Raw genomic sequence first — 12,854 nt, forward strand, 5'->3', positions numbered from 1 at the left:
AATTCACCAAAATATCAATATTTTGTGTGGTGGAATAAGATGAAAAAAATTTTGGATTTTGGTTGCACAGTAAGTATAGTACTGCTTGGAAATTTTGTACCAAACAAGCAACTTCTTCTCACATGGATGAATCCGAATAATGATAATTTGATGTGTGCCAGCTGGAGAACAGACATATAAGACTATAACAGGATAATAAATCAGTGGAATTTCTATCTTTGGAAATAAACATAGCTACCAAATAAAAACTCAAACTCAGATTTATCAAATATAACTCTGATGCTGCATGTAGAGGCTTCTTCAGATCAGTAAAAGGAAATTCTGAGGGTTATCAGCAATGTTGCTTGGAGATTTTGTTATTCTACAGTTCTTGAATTTTCACAGGGAAACACTTATACTGATAGATAATTATTGAATAAGGAATCAAATAAAATTTTATTTAAATATGTTCGTTAAAAATATTACGCACTTTTCAATATCACAAGTTTGGAAACAGGTAAAATGAAATTATATTTAATAATTTAGTTTTGGTAAAGGTGTGATAGATATATTGATATTTTATGTATGACAGAGGCTGCAAAAGGTGTTGACCATATAACAGATGTAACACCTATAAGATACAGGAGGAAGTTATCCCTGCACACGTTTCAGAATTCTTATCTTCAGTACACTCTCTTTGGCTGCTCTTTCAGAATTTCTCTTACCCAAACCTCAAAAACTTAACTCATCCAGAACCAATTAATTCAATAATCATATATAATCATTTTATTTATAAAAAAACTCTTCTTTATTATTCAGTATAAAAGTCACACTACTTTTCTTTTTTTTATACTGTCAACATACTTTTATAATAATATATATATATATTAACTGATTGTTTATTTTATTTTACTAACTGATTACTATTCTAGCAACTTAAATTTAACATCCCTTGTCTTGGATAAAATCAGTGATTCTTGATATTTGTCAGTTAAAACTTTATATGAAAAAGAAAAAAAAATTACAATAATAGATCAACATTTGACAATTTTTTTAAAAATAAAATAGTCTTAATAAAAATTAGTTTTTTATATTTTAAAAAATAAATAAATAATAATTAAAAATCACAATCTTTCCGAAAAATCACAAACTTTATCAGAAGAATTTGCTATTTATTTGTTCATTTCCCTTTTTAAAAGTTTGTTCCAGAAAAAAAAAATTACATTAACCAAATGATGAAAAAAGTCAACGTTGAAACAGTACAGATCAAAACTATTATCTAAAATGCCTACAGTAATTTCCATAACCAGATACAAACCTACTGTCATTGTTTTTATATTTCAGTGCATGCTTCAGAAAGATTTCATTTTTAAGATATAATATCTTCTTCTTTGAAAACCCTTCTAAGTTAATCCTTAGATATATATATATATATATATCCAAACCAAGAACTGGTTTACATTACATGAAATATACAAGAAGAAGAATGTCCAGCGAAGATTTTGAATGTCAGTGGAATTAATACAAGGAGGAGTGCAAGCAGCAGCACAATCACAATATAATTCCCATTGCTCTCAACATCTTTGCTACCACAATAAAGCTAGCCAGATTTGAAGAGTAAAACCGCTTTCTGATCCAAATAGAAATAAACAAAGTGGTTTGTTTCATGAGTCACATATGAGCCTGCAAAAAGGAAGAGAACTCCATCAATTCACTTTAATAGTAACTGTAGCAAAAGTATTACCAAGCTAAGAAAGAACTAGAAACTGCCTTCACTTGCATTAATCTGAATTTCATTGAAAAAAGAATAGTGTTCAATGGCATAAGAATAACAGATAAATTAGACTATTCGCGTCAATATTTGTATAACATTTTTTAAAGAATGCAAAATGAAACTAGGAGTAGCCAAAGGGTTTATTAGGTGTCAACAACACAGGTATTGCTACAACTCTGACATGTTAGTGCTTCTTTCTATGAGTGTTTGTTGTCTAATGTTTTTGTGTGCAAGTATGTGACACTGTTGAGTTTGAAAATTCAAAATCTGCCAAACTGATTCTTCTTTGAGAAATTATTTTCACACAAAAAATCCGTACAGTTATTTTTAATAATCACGTGATGTGAAGATAAGACACAAAAGTATGGAATAAGTTAATTATATCATGCAGAGATAGCAAGTGAAAAAGTTATGGAGAAAGAATTGTAGAAAACTGTTGTGCTAATGGTATCAGTATAACTCTTTTTTTATTATGCTCATGGCCTGGATTATGTTTAAGCATGCATCAGCACGAGTAGCAATTTAAGCTTGATTAAAATTTGATTTGTGAAAGGATTTGTTAACTGAATGCAGGGGTCAGGAAAGTTTATATACGGTTCAACCCTTTGATACTCCCATGTAATGAAACAAATGCTCTCGATTAAATTGTAATACTTAACAATAAAACTACTTTAAAATGATGATGGAAGAACCACATTTTGGGACCATGTTACTAAATAATTTAGAATTAATTCTGCCTAGTTTGTGCTGTTAAGCAAATCATTACATGGCTAATCCTACATTTGGATAACATAGGGAGTTATGTTATGAAGTCAAATGTAAATGGAAAACAAAGAACTTTGCTGAAGTTGCATTACATGGACAGAAAATGTGATCATGTTAATTCTAGGTTTTACTTATAAATAATTCAGAATATGGCTACAATTCCATAATGTGGTTACTTGGATCTATCATGCAAAGTAACTATTAATGAAGTGATAGAGGGGGGGTAAAATCATAGATTCAAGATATATGAATGAAATGGAGGAATAAATGAGGTGTTCTTAGCAGTTTAAAGTAGTCACTCAAGCTTGGATGAAAATTTCATCATCGTGTAATAACATCTACAGATAATGCTCTACAGTGACAAATGTTGGACAATGAGATACCAAGAACATAAGATAAGTATTATAGAGATGATAATGTTGTCATAGATAAATGAGTATGGTCTTACAAAAATAGATAACACAAATAATGGATGAATTAGAGAACAGATAGAGGCAGTGCCTGTTAAGGGAAAGACGGTAGATTGATTTTTTGGTATTTTTGGTAGTTGGTTTGTCAGTTTAATTTTAGCAATTGCAAATTTGCAATAGATTATATCATTTTATGAACAACCTTATCTCGAAAGTGTTTGAAATTCTACTCAATACATGTACCAGATATTGACATAGAAGATTAAAACAAATGGAAAAGATAATCCATGACAGAAAGAGCTCTTCATTCTGCTTAAAATTAATATCAACTAGCGAATCATCTAAAAGTTTGAAAAGCAGATCACAAGACCAATTCATAGACTTACTCAGAACCTTAAGATTTATCATGCTCATATATTTGCTATTTTACCAGATTACGAAGAGATACAATAGTTTCATTAACATGAACTTGAATAATAATATGTGCAATCACACAACATAAATATTTGAGCAAACGCCTCACATTATGGACTGGACGATACTTTAAAGGTTAACGGCACTGAACTTGACAGGTATTTAAGACTCAAGAGAAACCATCAATTGTAAATACTTTTTCGATCTTCAAAAGGTTCTTGTTAACAAGCACCAGGGTTGTAGAATGGAGTGTTGACATTAAGATATCCATAGAAAATGAAAGACAGACAGATGAAGAGGGGAAGAATATATAACAGTAATGGCCCAGCAATGTGATTCGCAGCAAAACAACTCATCCAGTGATGATTTCATGAATTCCTAATCTCCAACTAGATAATAGCTTGAAAATTGTAGCACCCTCACTTTTCATTAGCTCATTATCAATTAGACCGTATCTAAGAATACAGAGCATCATCAAGAACATTTCATCCAACATGACAGGCCCTACATGAATCAAGTCAAGTTCACGACACTAACATGAAATATCAGGGAGCATTTGTCCCCAGCAACGCACCACACACCACAGGTCCACAGTACGTAAGTAATTGTGACTCATCAACACAACACAAACTACACCAATTAAACTAAATATACCATTCAGCTCACAATTTTCCGCTGGAGAATATAAGAAAGCAGAAAGCCTTTAAATCTTATTCTACGACCAGAGAATCATCCATATGCAACAACAACAAACCTAGGTTTCAGCATCAGTTCTAAATTCCAACCACGAACAGAAGCAAACACACAAGGACCAACCTACACAACCTTAGATCTACTCAATTTCCACCAGAGAAGAGTCACATAAACCACGAATCCGAGTATACCTAAGTACCAAAATCATTTAGAACAAGTAATAATAATAACAATAAATAACAAAATGAATTACCAAAATTGCGACCAACGATGCAATGCCAAGTGGGGCCATGCCTCTTATCGAACTCCTTCTTTATCTGCTCCGCAACATCTTTCTCCACATTGTACTTCTCAAAGGCCTGATTAATCCGCAAAAAGCCAAGGCTTTACGACACAACACAGCAAGCATAAACAAACCCAGAAACAGAATCCAAAAGGGTGAACCACGCAACAAAGAAAAGGAAGAGAGGAAAGTCGTTAAAACTAACGGCGACGGCGATATCAACGGCCTCCTTCTGCATGTCGGGGATCATATCGGCGCTCTTGATGATGACCTTCTTCGGGGGAACGGCCGGTGCCGGTAACGGTTTCCGGTCATCGGTGTTAAGCCTCGCCGTTGGAGGTCCGGCAATGTTCCTTTTCACTTCTTCACTCATTTTGTATTTTTACAATTTCCCTCTTTCTCTCTCTATCTATCTGTGTGTGATATATGAAATTTTGATGATGAAGTTGGGTTTCCGGGAAGTGAAAGCGACGTGGGGGGGCTAAGCTGAGAAATGCAGGAGAAAGAAAAGAGTTGCAGTGGTAAGTGTAGAAACAGCAACACCACACCACACACTCCAGAGAATGCTTCCGAGTTCAGCAAAAGGCCCACCATAAGCACTGTTTTGGAGAATATGTTGTTTCTATTATTGAATAATAAATAAATAAATAAAATTGGTGTCTTTTGAATTTAAGAATTTTATTTTGACGAAAATAAAGTGTTCTGAAGAATATGTAAAAGGATTGTGGAGCATAGTTGGTGTGGTCTACTGATGCGAATCCTTGCACGACAGAAACTAGGTGGACCAATGGCTGTGATTGATTGAATGATGTTTGTGAGGATGAACTTTGTTGTTCTGTCTTTTGGTACCCGTGCGTCTCATGCATGGCAACACCATTTCATTACAAATTTTGATAGTATGAGTTTCTTAGGTAATTGGTTTTGTAACTTATTGCTCAATGTTACGCAATGTTTTTGCAACTTGTTGGTTAGTGTTTTAAGGAAAAATCTTATCTTATTTTACGTTTCAATGTAAACTTTTGCTTTCAATACAAAGATTTATCTTTTATCAGTTAAATATCAGTATATTTATTTTTATAGTTCGCCTAAATAACATCATTCGGTGAAGAGTTTTACTAGTTACAATGTTATTGCATTATTAAGAATCATATATTTCTTGAGGTATTATAACTTAAATGTGGTTATTAAGCATGCTTAAAGATATATTTGGTTAACTATTGTTATTTCTGGAAATACTTTCTATTGTCACAGAACATTATAAAATAACTTCATATTCCTGTAGAAATCTAACTTTAAGACCCTCTTACCGAAGCCATGTTTCTGTATAACTTTTCTGAGAATGAAAGATGTCCAAAACTTTTTTTATAACCTTTTAAGAAATATGGGAATAAATATTCTTACTTAATATTCCCAAAATGCAAAAAATACTCCATGAAACAATATCCCCGAAAATATTATTACATGCATCAGAAAGCTTTTCTCTAATTGATATTTTCTTAAAAAAATCCTGAGAAGAAAAGAACACTAATCTCAAAATGAAGTGATCCTTAAGTTGATATCCAAACCGAGAACTAGTTTACATGACATGAAATATACAAGCACAATGATACATGGAGGACTGAATACATCAGCAGCATAATCACAAGACAAATCTCATTGCTGTCATCTTCTTTGCCACCACAATTGGACTTATCCAGACTTAAAAAGTAAAACCGCTTTCTGATCCAAATAGAAATAAACAAAGTGATTTGTTTCATGAGTCACGTAAGAGCCTGCAAAAACGAAAAGAATATGATGTTTTGACAAGAAAATGTAATAAAGTAGATCATTAATCATGTCAATACTCAGTTTTTCTAGCGCCAGTAACTGTGGTTTCAATGGCACGAGTTTCATTTTCTACTTGGTTTTTTGTTGGAAGTAAAAGTACTTTTGAGCCCCCCCAACCGCATCCAAACATGCACTTAAAAGTTAACATGAATAACTGTAAAATGCTATCATTAATCTAATCATAGTGGCATTCTCATCTATATTGGCTTAAAAAATTCAAAAAGAAAAGAAGAAAAGAAACTGCAAATAGGATTATCTGTCGAAAGTGATTCTTGTTAGAGAAATTATGTGTATACAACTTCCTACAATTTTGTTACAATGGGATAAGACAAGAGTATGCAGATGAGTGATGTGATGGAGAGATATAGAGTGAAAAAGTAATGTTGTAGGAAATTGTTGTGCGAATAGCAACTCTTCTATTCTGGTCATGGCCGAGACTATGTTTACGCGTACAATATAGCATGAGTAGAAATTTAAACTTAATAGAAGCTAGGAATTATGAAAGGACCTGTTAGAGTCGGGAAAGTATATAAATAATTCAACCCTTTGGTACTCCTATGCAATGAAACACTGTTTTCTTCTTAAATTTAGTTCTTAACAATGTTTTATAAGCAATCTGAGAACAAAAATCAAAAAACAGGTTCTGAAATTTAAAATAAAAACAGAGCAGCAACTAGATGGAGCAGAATTTTGAAAGAAAGACGGATGACAAAGGAAAGATTAAAAAAAAAAGGTATAAGAAGAGAAAATTAAAATAAAAACTCGGTATTCAAGGTTCTGGTTGTCAGAGCTAGGTCATTGCGGCAGTTCAGGTTGCTAGGGCACAAAAATGCTGAAAGGGCACAACAGCTACAAAAATGCTCGGAGAGAATGGCAGTTGCCAGAGAGAAAATAATGCCACAGTGGATATTGTACACCCAAAAGAGAGACAAAGTGACAGTCAGGACCAATGTGTCTACGAAAAAGGTCATTTCCCAACAGCGAATTACCAATAAAATATGTCACAGAGGATGGTATGGCTTTGATAGCATATTGAAAGAATTGCTTGTAATAGTGTGTAGTATACACATGAGAATTCTTATTTATAATGAAAAGAGATACACTAATAAGGAACAAAATCAATAACTAATAATGAGAAATATCTGCAAAGATATTTCCGATTTGATGAAATAAAATCATGTCATACTATATTATATCATATTTTTCTATTTAATGTAATCAAATCATATATTTAACAAACTAGTTCTGTAATCAAATCATATCATATCATTTTCCATATAAACACTCGTTATCACAAAATCCTAGTGGCTGACATTGAATTTGAACATTACATTCAAGTTTGAAATATTGAGCAAGTGCAACTGCTTATATGGATGTTAGAAAATTTTCACAAGTACATTGGATGATACTGAACATTTCAAGCAAATATATGAAAGACTGAAAACTATCAAATTCTACTCTCATACATGCTAGTCTAGGTCTGCAATATCAATAGCACTTAGTTAATAGTAGACATAATAGTTTCTTTCTATTGACAGAAAAGAGCACAACTGATTCCCTGGACTCCCACAACATGAATTTTGGTAGAAATCAAATTGAAACAAAACAGTAATGAATATTTATATTGGGAGAACACTACCACATACGGATCTTCCTCAGTACAGAGAATTTAAGACAAATATGAAGAAAATTGTTAAACAGAAATGGTATGGAGCACTGCTCCTTACAATATGAAGACTGAGTTACTAGCTACGAGTGATAAACTGCTAAGAGAGAACCAGCTGCTCTCCTAACCCCAAAACCACCTTGAAACTTTTCAAGAATCTGTTCATGCCCTCTCCATTCTGTGATTCCCCCCCTTTCTCCATCTCTTCTTAGCATGATTACCACATCCTCCTCTTCCATTCTCAAACTGCCAGCAGCCAATTGTCATCCGATCCCACTACTCTTTCCACTTGTTTCTTTCACCTCATACACCTATAGGTCTATTTAGGCCCATCAATACTAACCCTCTATAGACTGCACCTTGTCCTCAAGGTGAAAATCAGGGAAAACCTTATCCAGAAAACTGCTGCCTCCCAAATGATACTAGACTATGGTGGGTGGGGGTATCCCTCCCATAAAGTGCCTTAAATGGAATCCATACCAAGAGATACATTGTGGGAACAATTTTAAACCAAAATTCTTCCCACACATAATCCACTTTAGGATAAGACTCACTGATCCTGTAAGTGATGCTAGCACAAAGAATGAATGGGCAGACGGAGGTCACTAACAGGATCAATGAGTCTTATCCTAAATCTAAGTACTTCTAGAATTCAATCATGACCACCCATACCTATCCAAAGCAATGAAATTCACAAAACCATGAAGGTGAATGATTTCTGAAATGAATACATCAAAACCTTCTATCACTGAAAATGGATGACTCAAATCGAGACCTTTCCTTTATTTCTAGTAATGTCCCTCATAAGATCTGAATTTCATCTTATGAATATCACTCTTCGTCATTATAATTTAGTGATATCTAGATTTTAGAAACCAATTTTGAAAAAATCATAACACCATACAATTCATCCAAGAGCTCCTCTATAACCTGAATTGGGAATTTAATGTGGGTAGTAATGCTATGGAAGGGCTCTACAATCAGTAAAAAACTCCAATTCCCATTTCTTAATCTAAAATCAGAGAATAGACTTGCACTTACTTATGTCTTTCACAAACATCTCTATTGCATCCTTTAGATGGTGGGGTACCTATAGGGCTTGATATAAGGTAATCGAGACCTTTCCTTTATTTCTAGTAAGATCACGCCTTCCAGTAGGTGGTAGTTTAGTGGCTTCTTGAAAAAACTCTTGACATCCCACCTACGGATGAAACAAAACTGGAAAAAATATTGTATTACGAGAACACTTCCACCTACGGATGAATTCCTCCTTGCGGTGAATTTTACAAAAAAAGAACACAGATAAAATCTTAAATGGTATTGTAATAGAGCAGTGCTCCTTACAATAATGAAGAATGAAAGACAGTAGCTAAGGAGGTTAAACTGCTCAGAGAGAACCAGCGCCTTTCCTTACCATGAAACCAACCACCCTGAACCATTTTGATAATCTATTTAACACCCTCCATTTTGTTTCCTTATCTCTAGCATGACTCCCACATCCCCCTCTTCCATTGCCTCCCCCACCCCCTCCACCACTGCCACCTGGCAATTATGTTATTTCCTTTCTCAAGGCCTCTCTCTCTCTCTCCCTCCTTGCTTGCCACAAGCTCTTTTCCACTTTCATACACCCAAAGGCCCCTTTAAGGCCCATTTTCCTCTAGCTTTTGTCCCTCAGCTTTGCCTCCCCTGAAGCACTTTAATTATGGGCCTACGAAAAATTCCCTCTCAAATCACAAGATAGAATTCTTCTCAACCATGAATATTGACTCACTATGTAACCCACCAATGGACTAACTAACCTATATTAATCATAACATAATTAACTGCTAATAGAGTCAGTCTAACGGGCATATATCCTTGATATAACAGGGTAACTGAAAACAAATGGAAAATATTGTCAGAATTGTGTAATTTATGCATTGTATTACCTATCCGACCTATATGTGCAGGATTAATCATTACTTTTCTCTGTATCTTTGATGTACCGAACTCCTATAGATGAATGAAAGTACTAGGATGAATTTCTCGTTTAAGCACATTTTCGATACTTCTATCTCACGTAAGATATTTCATGAAAGACAGAGCACATCATTCGCCTAGAATATTAATATCAACTAATTTTTTTCTAAAAAGTTTAAAAAGCAGAATAAAAAAGAGATCAATCCATATACCTACTAAAAACCCTAAAGCTTTATCATACATACAGATTAACTACTTTGGCAAATTTCCAACTAGATACTACTAGAGAATCCCAGCACTCCCTAGAGTCATTAGCTCTTTATTAATCTAAGCGATAGACCACATATTTGCCCTCTGTACAAATGCAGAACATTGGTGATTTCATCCCACCTGGCAGGCCCTCTCCATGCGTTAAGTTTGCATTTGAGTAGCAAATATAATTTGTGTCTGTTTGGACGTTCTTTTCCATAAGGTCTTTTAACAAAGAATAAATAAATAAATAACTTTATCCATAAGCTAACATAAACCTACTTTTTTGGGAAAAAGAAGCTTGTCCAAACAGACCCCTGGTTATTATAAATTTTGAGGGACCAGAATCATGGGACACTAACATGAAATATCAGGGAGCATTTATCCCTGTCACAAAATGTAAATAGCCAATGTTATATTCAACCATTTTCTCCTCCACTAACCACTGATTCAAGAAAAGACTTCTCAAACCAATAAAGGAAAACCCCATCCTCTACAGCTTATAGGCACAATCAAAGTGGAACAAATTATCTGTCAAAGAAGTACATTAGTCATGGTGACTCATTAATACAACACAAACCACACCAACTAATCTACATATTCATATACCATTCCGCTAGTTAATCGAGCTAAGAAGAAGGCTGCAAAATCTTATTCCATAACTACAAAATCAACCACATGCACCCACAAAAGCAAAAACCTAGGTTTCAGCATCACTTCTAAATTTCAATCATGCAGAGAAGCAAACAAGGATTAACTTACACAGATCCACATCTACTCAATTTCTAGTAGAGAAGAATTACATAAACCACAAATCAAAGTATACCCTAGTACCAAAATCATTGAATACAAATAATAACAATTTAAAAAAGAACAAAAGGAAATACCAAAATTACGACCAACGATGCAATGCCAAGTGGGGCCATGCCTCTTATCGAACTCCTTCTTTACCTGCTCCGCGACATCTTTCTCTACATTGTACTTCTCAAAGGCCTGATTAATCCGAAAAAAGTCAAGCCTTTACGAAACAACACAGTAAGCACAAACAAACCCAGAAACAGAATCCAAAAGGGTGAACCATGCAACCAAGAAAATGGAAAAGAAAGTTGTTAAAACTAACGGCAACGGCGATATCAACGGCCTCCTTCTGCATGTCGGGAATCATGTCGGCGCTCTTGATGATAACCTTCTTCAGAGGGACGGCCGGTAACGGTGACGGTTTCCGGTCATCGGTGTTGGGCCTCACCGTTAGAGGTCCGGCAATGCTCTTTTTCGCTTCTTCAGTCATTATTTTCTTTTTCTCTCTATCTCCGATTGAGCTCTGGTTAGCTTTTAGGGGAAGTGACGGAATCAGGTGGTGTGATTTTTGAAACCGTATCTGAATAATATATATTTTTAAGCTAAAAAATAATTTAAAAATGAAACTTTTTAAAAATTAATAACATTCATTTTTTAAAAAACCTATAACAATATTAATGTGTTTCATTACCTTAAGTAATTTCTTTTTAAATATTATTGATAAATAGAATTATATATTTAAGAGACTTAAAGTGGGGCTTTATTAACGTGACTCTCACATGTTTCATACTTGTTTAAAAAGGATTTTGTGTCCATTGTTTTATTATTTTTATTATTCAAAAAAATTAAAATTATTTTTCAAAATCATCTCTAAATCATAAAAAATATGCAATGATTTATAAAACAAAGTTTAACACTTTCTCTCTTCTTTTTTCTTTTAACAAAATGAGGAAAACTTATATCTTTTTTCGTTGTTTTGGAAGATATATTTCTTGGAGCAAATAAAGTAAAATTGGCTCTTTTGAATTTAAGAGTTTTATTTCAAAATAGAATATAGTAGTGGGATTTTTGATAAATATATAAATTTAATTGTGAAGAACACCTCTGAGAACCTTGCAAAGAAACAAATTAGGTAGTGTAGTAGATTAATATTTTTAAAATTGGTTTGGTAATTGAAATGGTCAAGATATTAATTCAATGTTTAGTAATTTAAATGCTTGTAATTAAGTACTTTAACCTTCAACGTAGTTGTCAATACAGGAAAAAAAATAAAAGGTACTATAAAACATGATAAACTTAATGAAATTTAGTTAAAAAAATTAAATTTACACATTTAATGAAAGACTAAATTAACATAAATATTTTAAAAAGAGTTAATTATAATTTTCACTAAATTTTAAAGATAAAATACATATTTAATCCTTAAAAAAAAATTTAAATGGTGAAAGAAACTTTCTTTAAGAAATTGATATGTCATCAACTTGAGATAAAATGTATTATATATAGTAACACCGAATTAAAATTTACTGATTTTTAAGTCATATTTATTAAATGTTCACGTGAAATAATATGTACAAGGAAAAAAAACAAATTATTCATTTAAAGAATTTATTCGAGAACATCATAATAATATACAGAAAATTTGAGTAATTGTGTCATAAAAGAAATTACAAATTTATTAAAAAAAATCATAAAAAAGTTTGGAATTTCTTTCGAGAAAATTGAAAGAAAAGATTTTAAGATATCTAACTACAAAAAATTGATTGTGTATTTTTGTTTAAGTTTTATGTTTTATTTGACTGTATTTATCCTTAAATGATTATTTTCATTTTGAACTTAGTTAAGTTTTTTCTTTTGCAAGTTTATGTCTATTTAGTTTTGAATTTAACGTTGAAGAAATAAAATTAATTTATAATAAATTAGTGGGCACAACTTCGTCTTAAGTTAGTCTTATAATATTGAATTAGATTCAAAATATACTTTTTAATATTGAATGAAGTTATGGGTTTATTAATGTTTGGTTAAAAAAAAAGTGAT

General features: G+C 32.7%; 2 protein-coding genes across 3 annotated transcripts; both read right to left on the minus strand.

The window, feature by feature from the left end:
- Positions 1-1,345: 1,345 nt before the first annotated feature.
- On the minus strand, positions 1,346-4,929 carry LOC114162312 (dynein light chain 2, cytoplasmic-like). Of its 2 annotated transcripts, none has more exons than XM_028046158.1 (3): positions 4,524-4,917; positions 4,289-4,394; positions 1,346-1,662 (listed from the first exon to the last, which is right to left on the minus strand). In XM_028046158.1, the coding sequence occupies exons 1-3, from the start codon at positions 4,689-4,691 to the stop codon at positions 1,580-1,582; spliced, it is 357 nt and encodes a 118-aa protein (XP_027901959.1). In that variant the 5' UTR covers positions 4,692-4,917; the 3' UTR covers positions 1,346-1,579. The 2 variants fall into 2 exon arrangements, with proteins under 2 accessions (XP_027901959.1, XP_027901958.1); XM_028046157.1 differs by having other exon boundaries at positions 1,384-1,662; positions 4,488-4,929.
- A 746-nt stretch (positions 4,930-5,675) lies between these two features.
- Positions 5,676-11,382, minus strand: LOC114162208 (dynein light chain 2, cytoplasmic-like). The gene is made up of 3 exons (XM_028046023.1): positions 11,140-11,382; positions 10,907-11,012; positions 5,676-6,090 (listed from the first exon to the last, which is right to left on the minus strand). The coding sequence occupies exons 1-3, from the start codon at positions 11,305-11,307 to the stop codon at positions 6,008-6,010; spliced, it is 357 nt and encodes a 118-aa protein (XP_027901824.1). The 5' UTR covers positions 11,308-11,382; the 3' UTR covers positions 5,676-6,007.
- Positions 11,383-12,854: the final 1,472 nt, after the last annotated feature.

This window comes from Vigna unguiculata, chromosome 9 (assembly GCF_004118075.2).
Source record: "Vigna unguiculata cultivar IT97K-499-35 chromosome 9, ASM411807v1, whole genome shotgun sequence".
NCBI classification, from domain to species: domain Eukaryota; kingdom Viridiplantae; phylum Streptophyta; class Magnoliopsida; order Fabales; family Fabaceae; genus Vigna; species Vigna unguiculata.

Coding starts and splice junctions, on each gene's coding strand:
- LOC114162312 (XM_028046157.1), bottom strand. CDS start 4,691: ATGAGTGAAGAAGTGAAAAGGAACATTGCCGGACCTCCAACGGCGAGG. Junction 4,395..4,487: donor TTCCTCTCTTCCTTTTCTTT/GTTGCGTGGTTC, acceptor CGGATTAATCAG/GCCTTTGAGAAGTACAATGT. Junction 1,663..4,288: donor CATCGTTGGTCGCAATTTTG/GTAATTCATTTT, acceptor TCCTTTTTGCAG/GCTCATATGTGACTCATGAA.
- LOC114162208 (XM_028046023.1), bottom strand. CDS start 11,307: ATGACTGAAGAAGCGAAAAAGAGCATTGCCGGACCTCTAACGGTGAGG. Junction 11,013..11,139: donor CCGTTGATATCGCCGTTGCC/GTTAGTTTTAAC, acceptor CGGATTAATCAG/GCCTTTGAGAAGTACAATGT. Junction 6,091..10,906: donor CATCGTTGGTCGTAATTTTG/GTATTTCCTTTT, acceptor TCGTTTTTGCAG/GCTCTTACGTGACTCATGAA.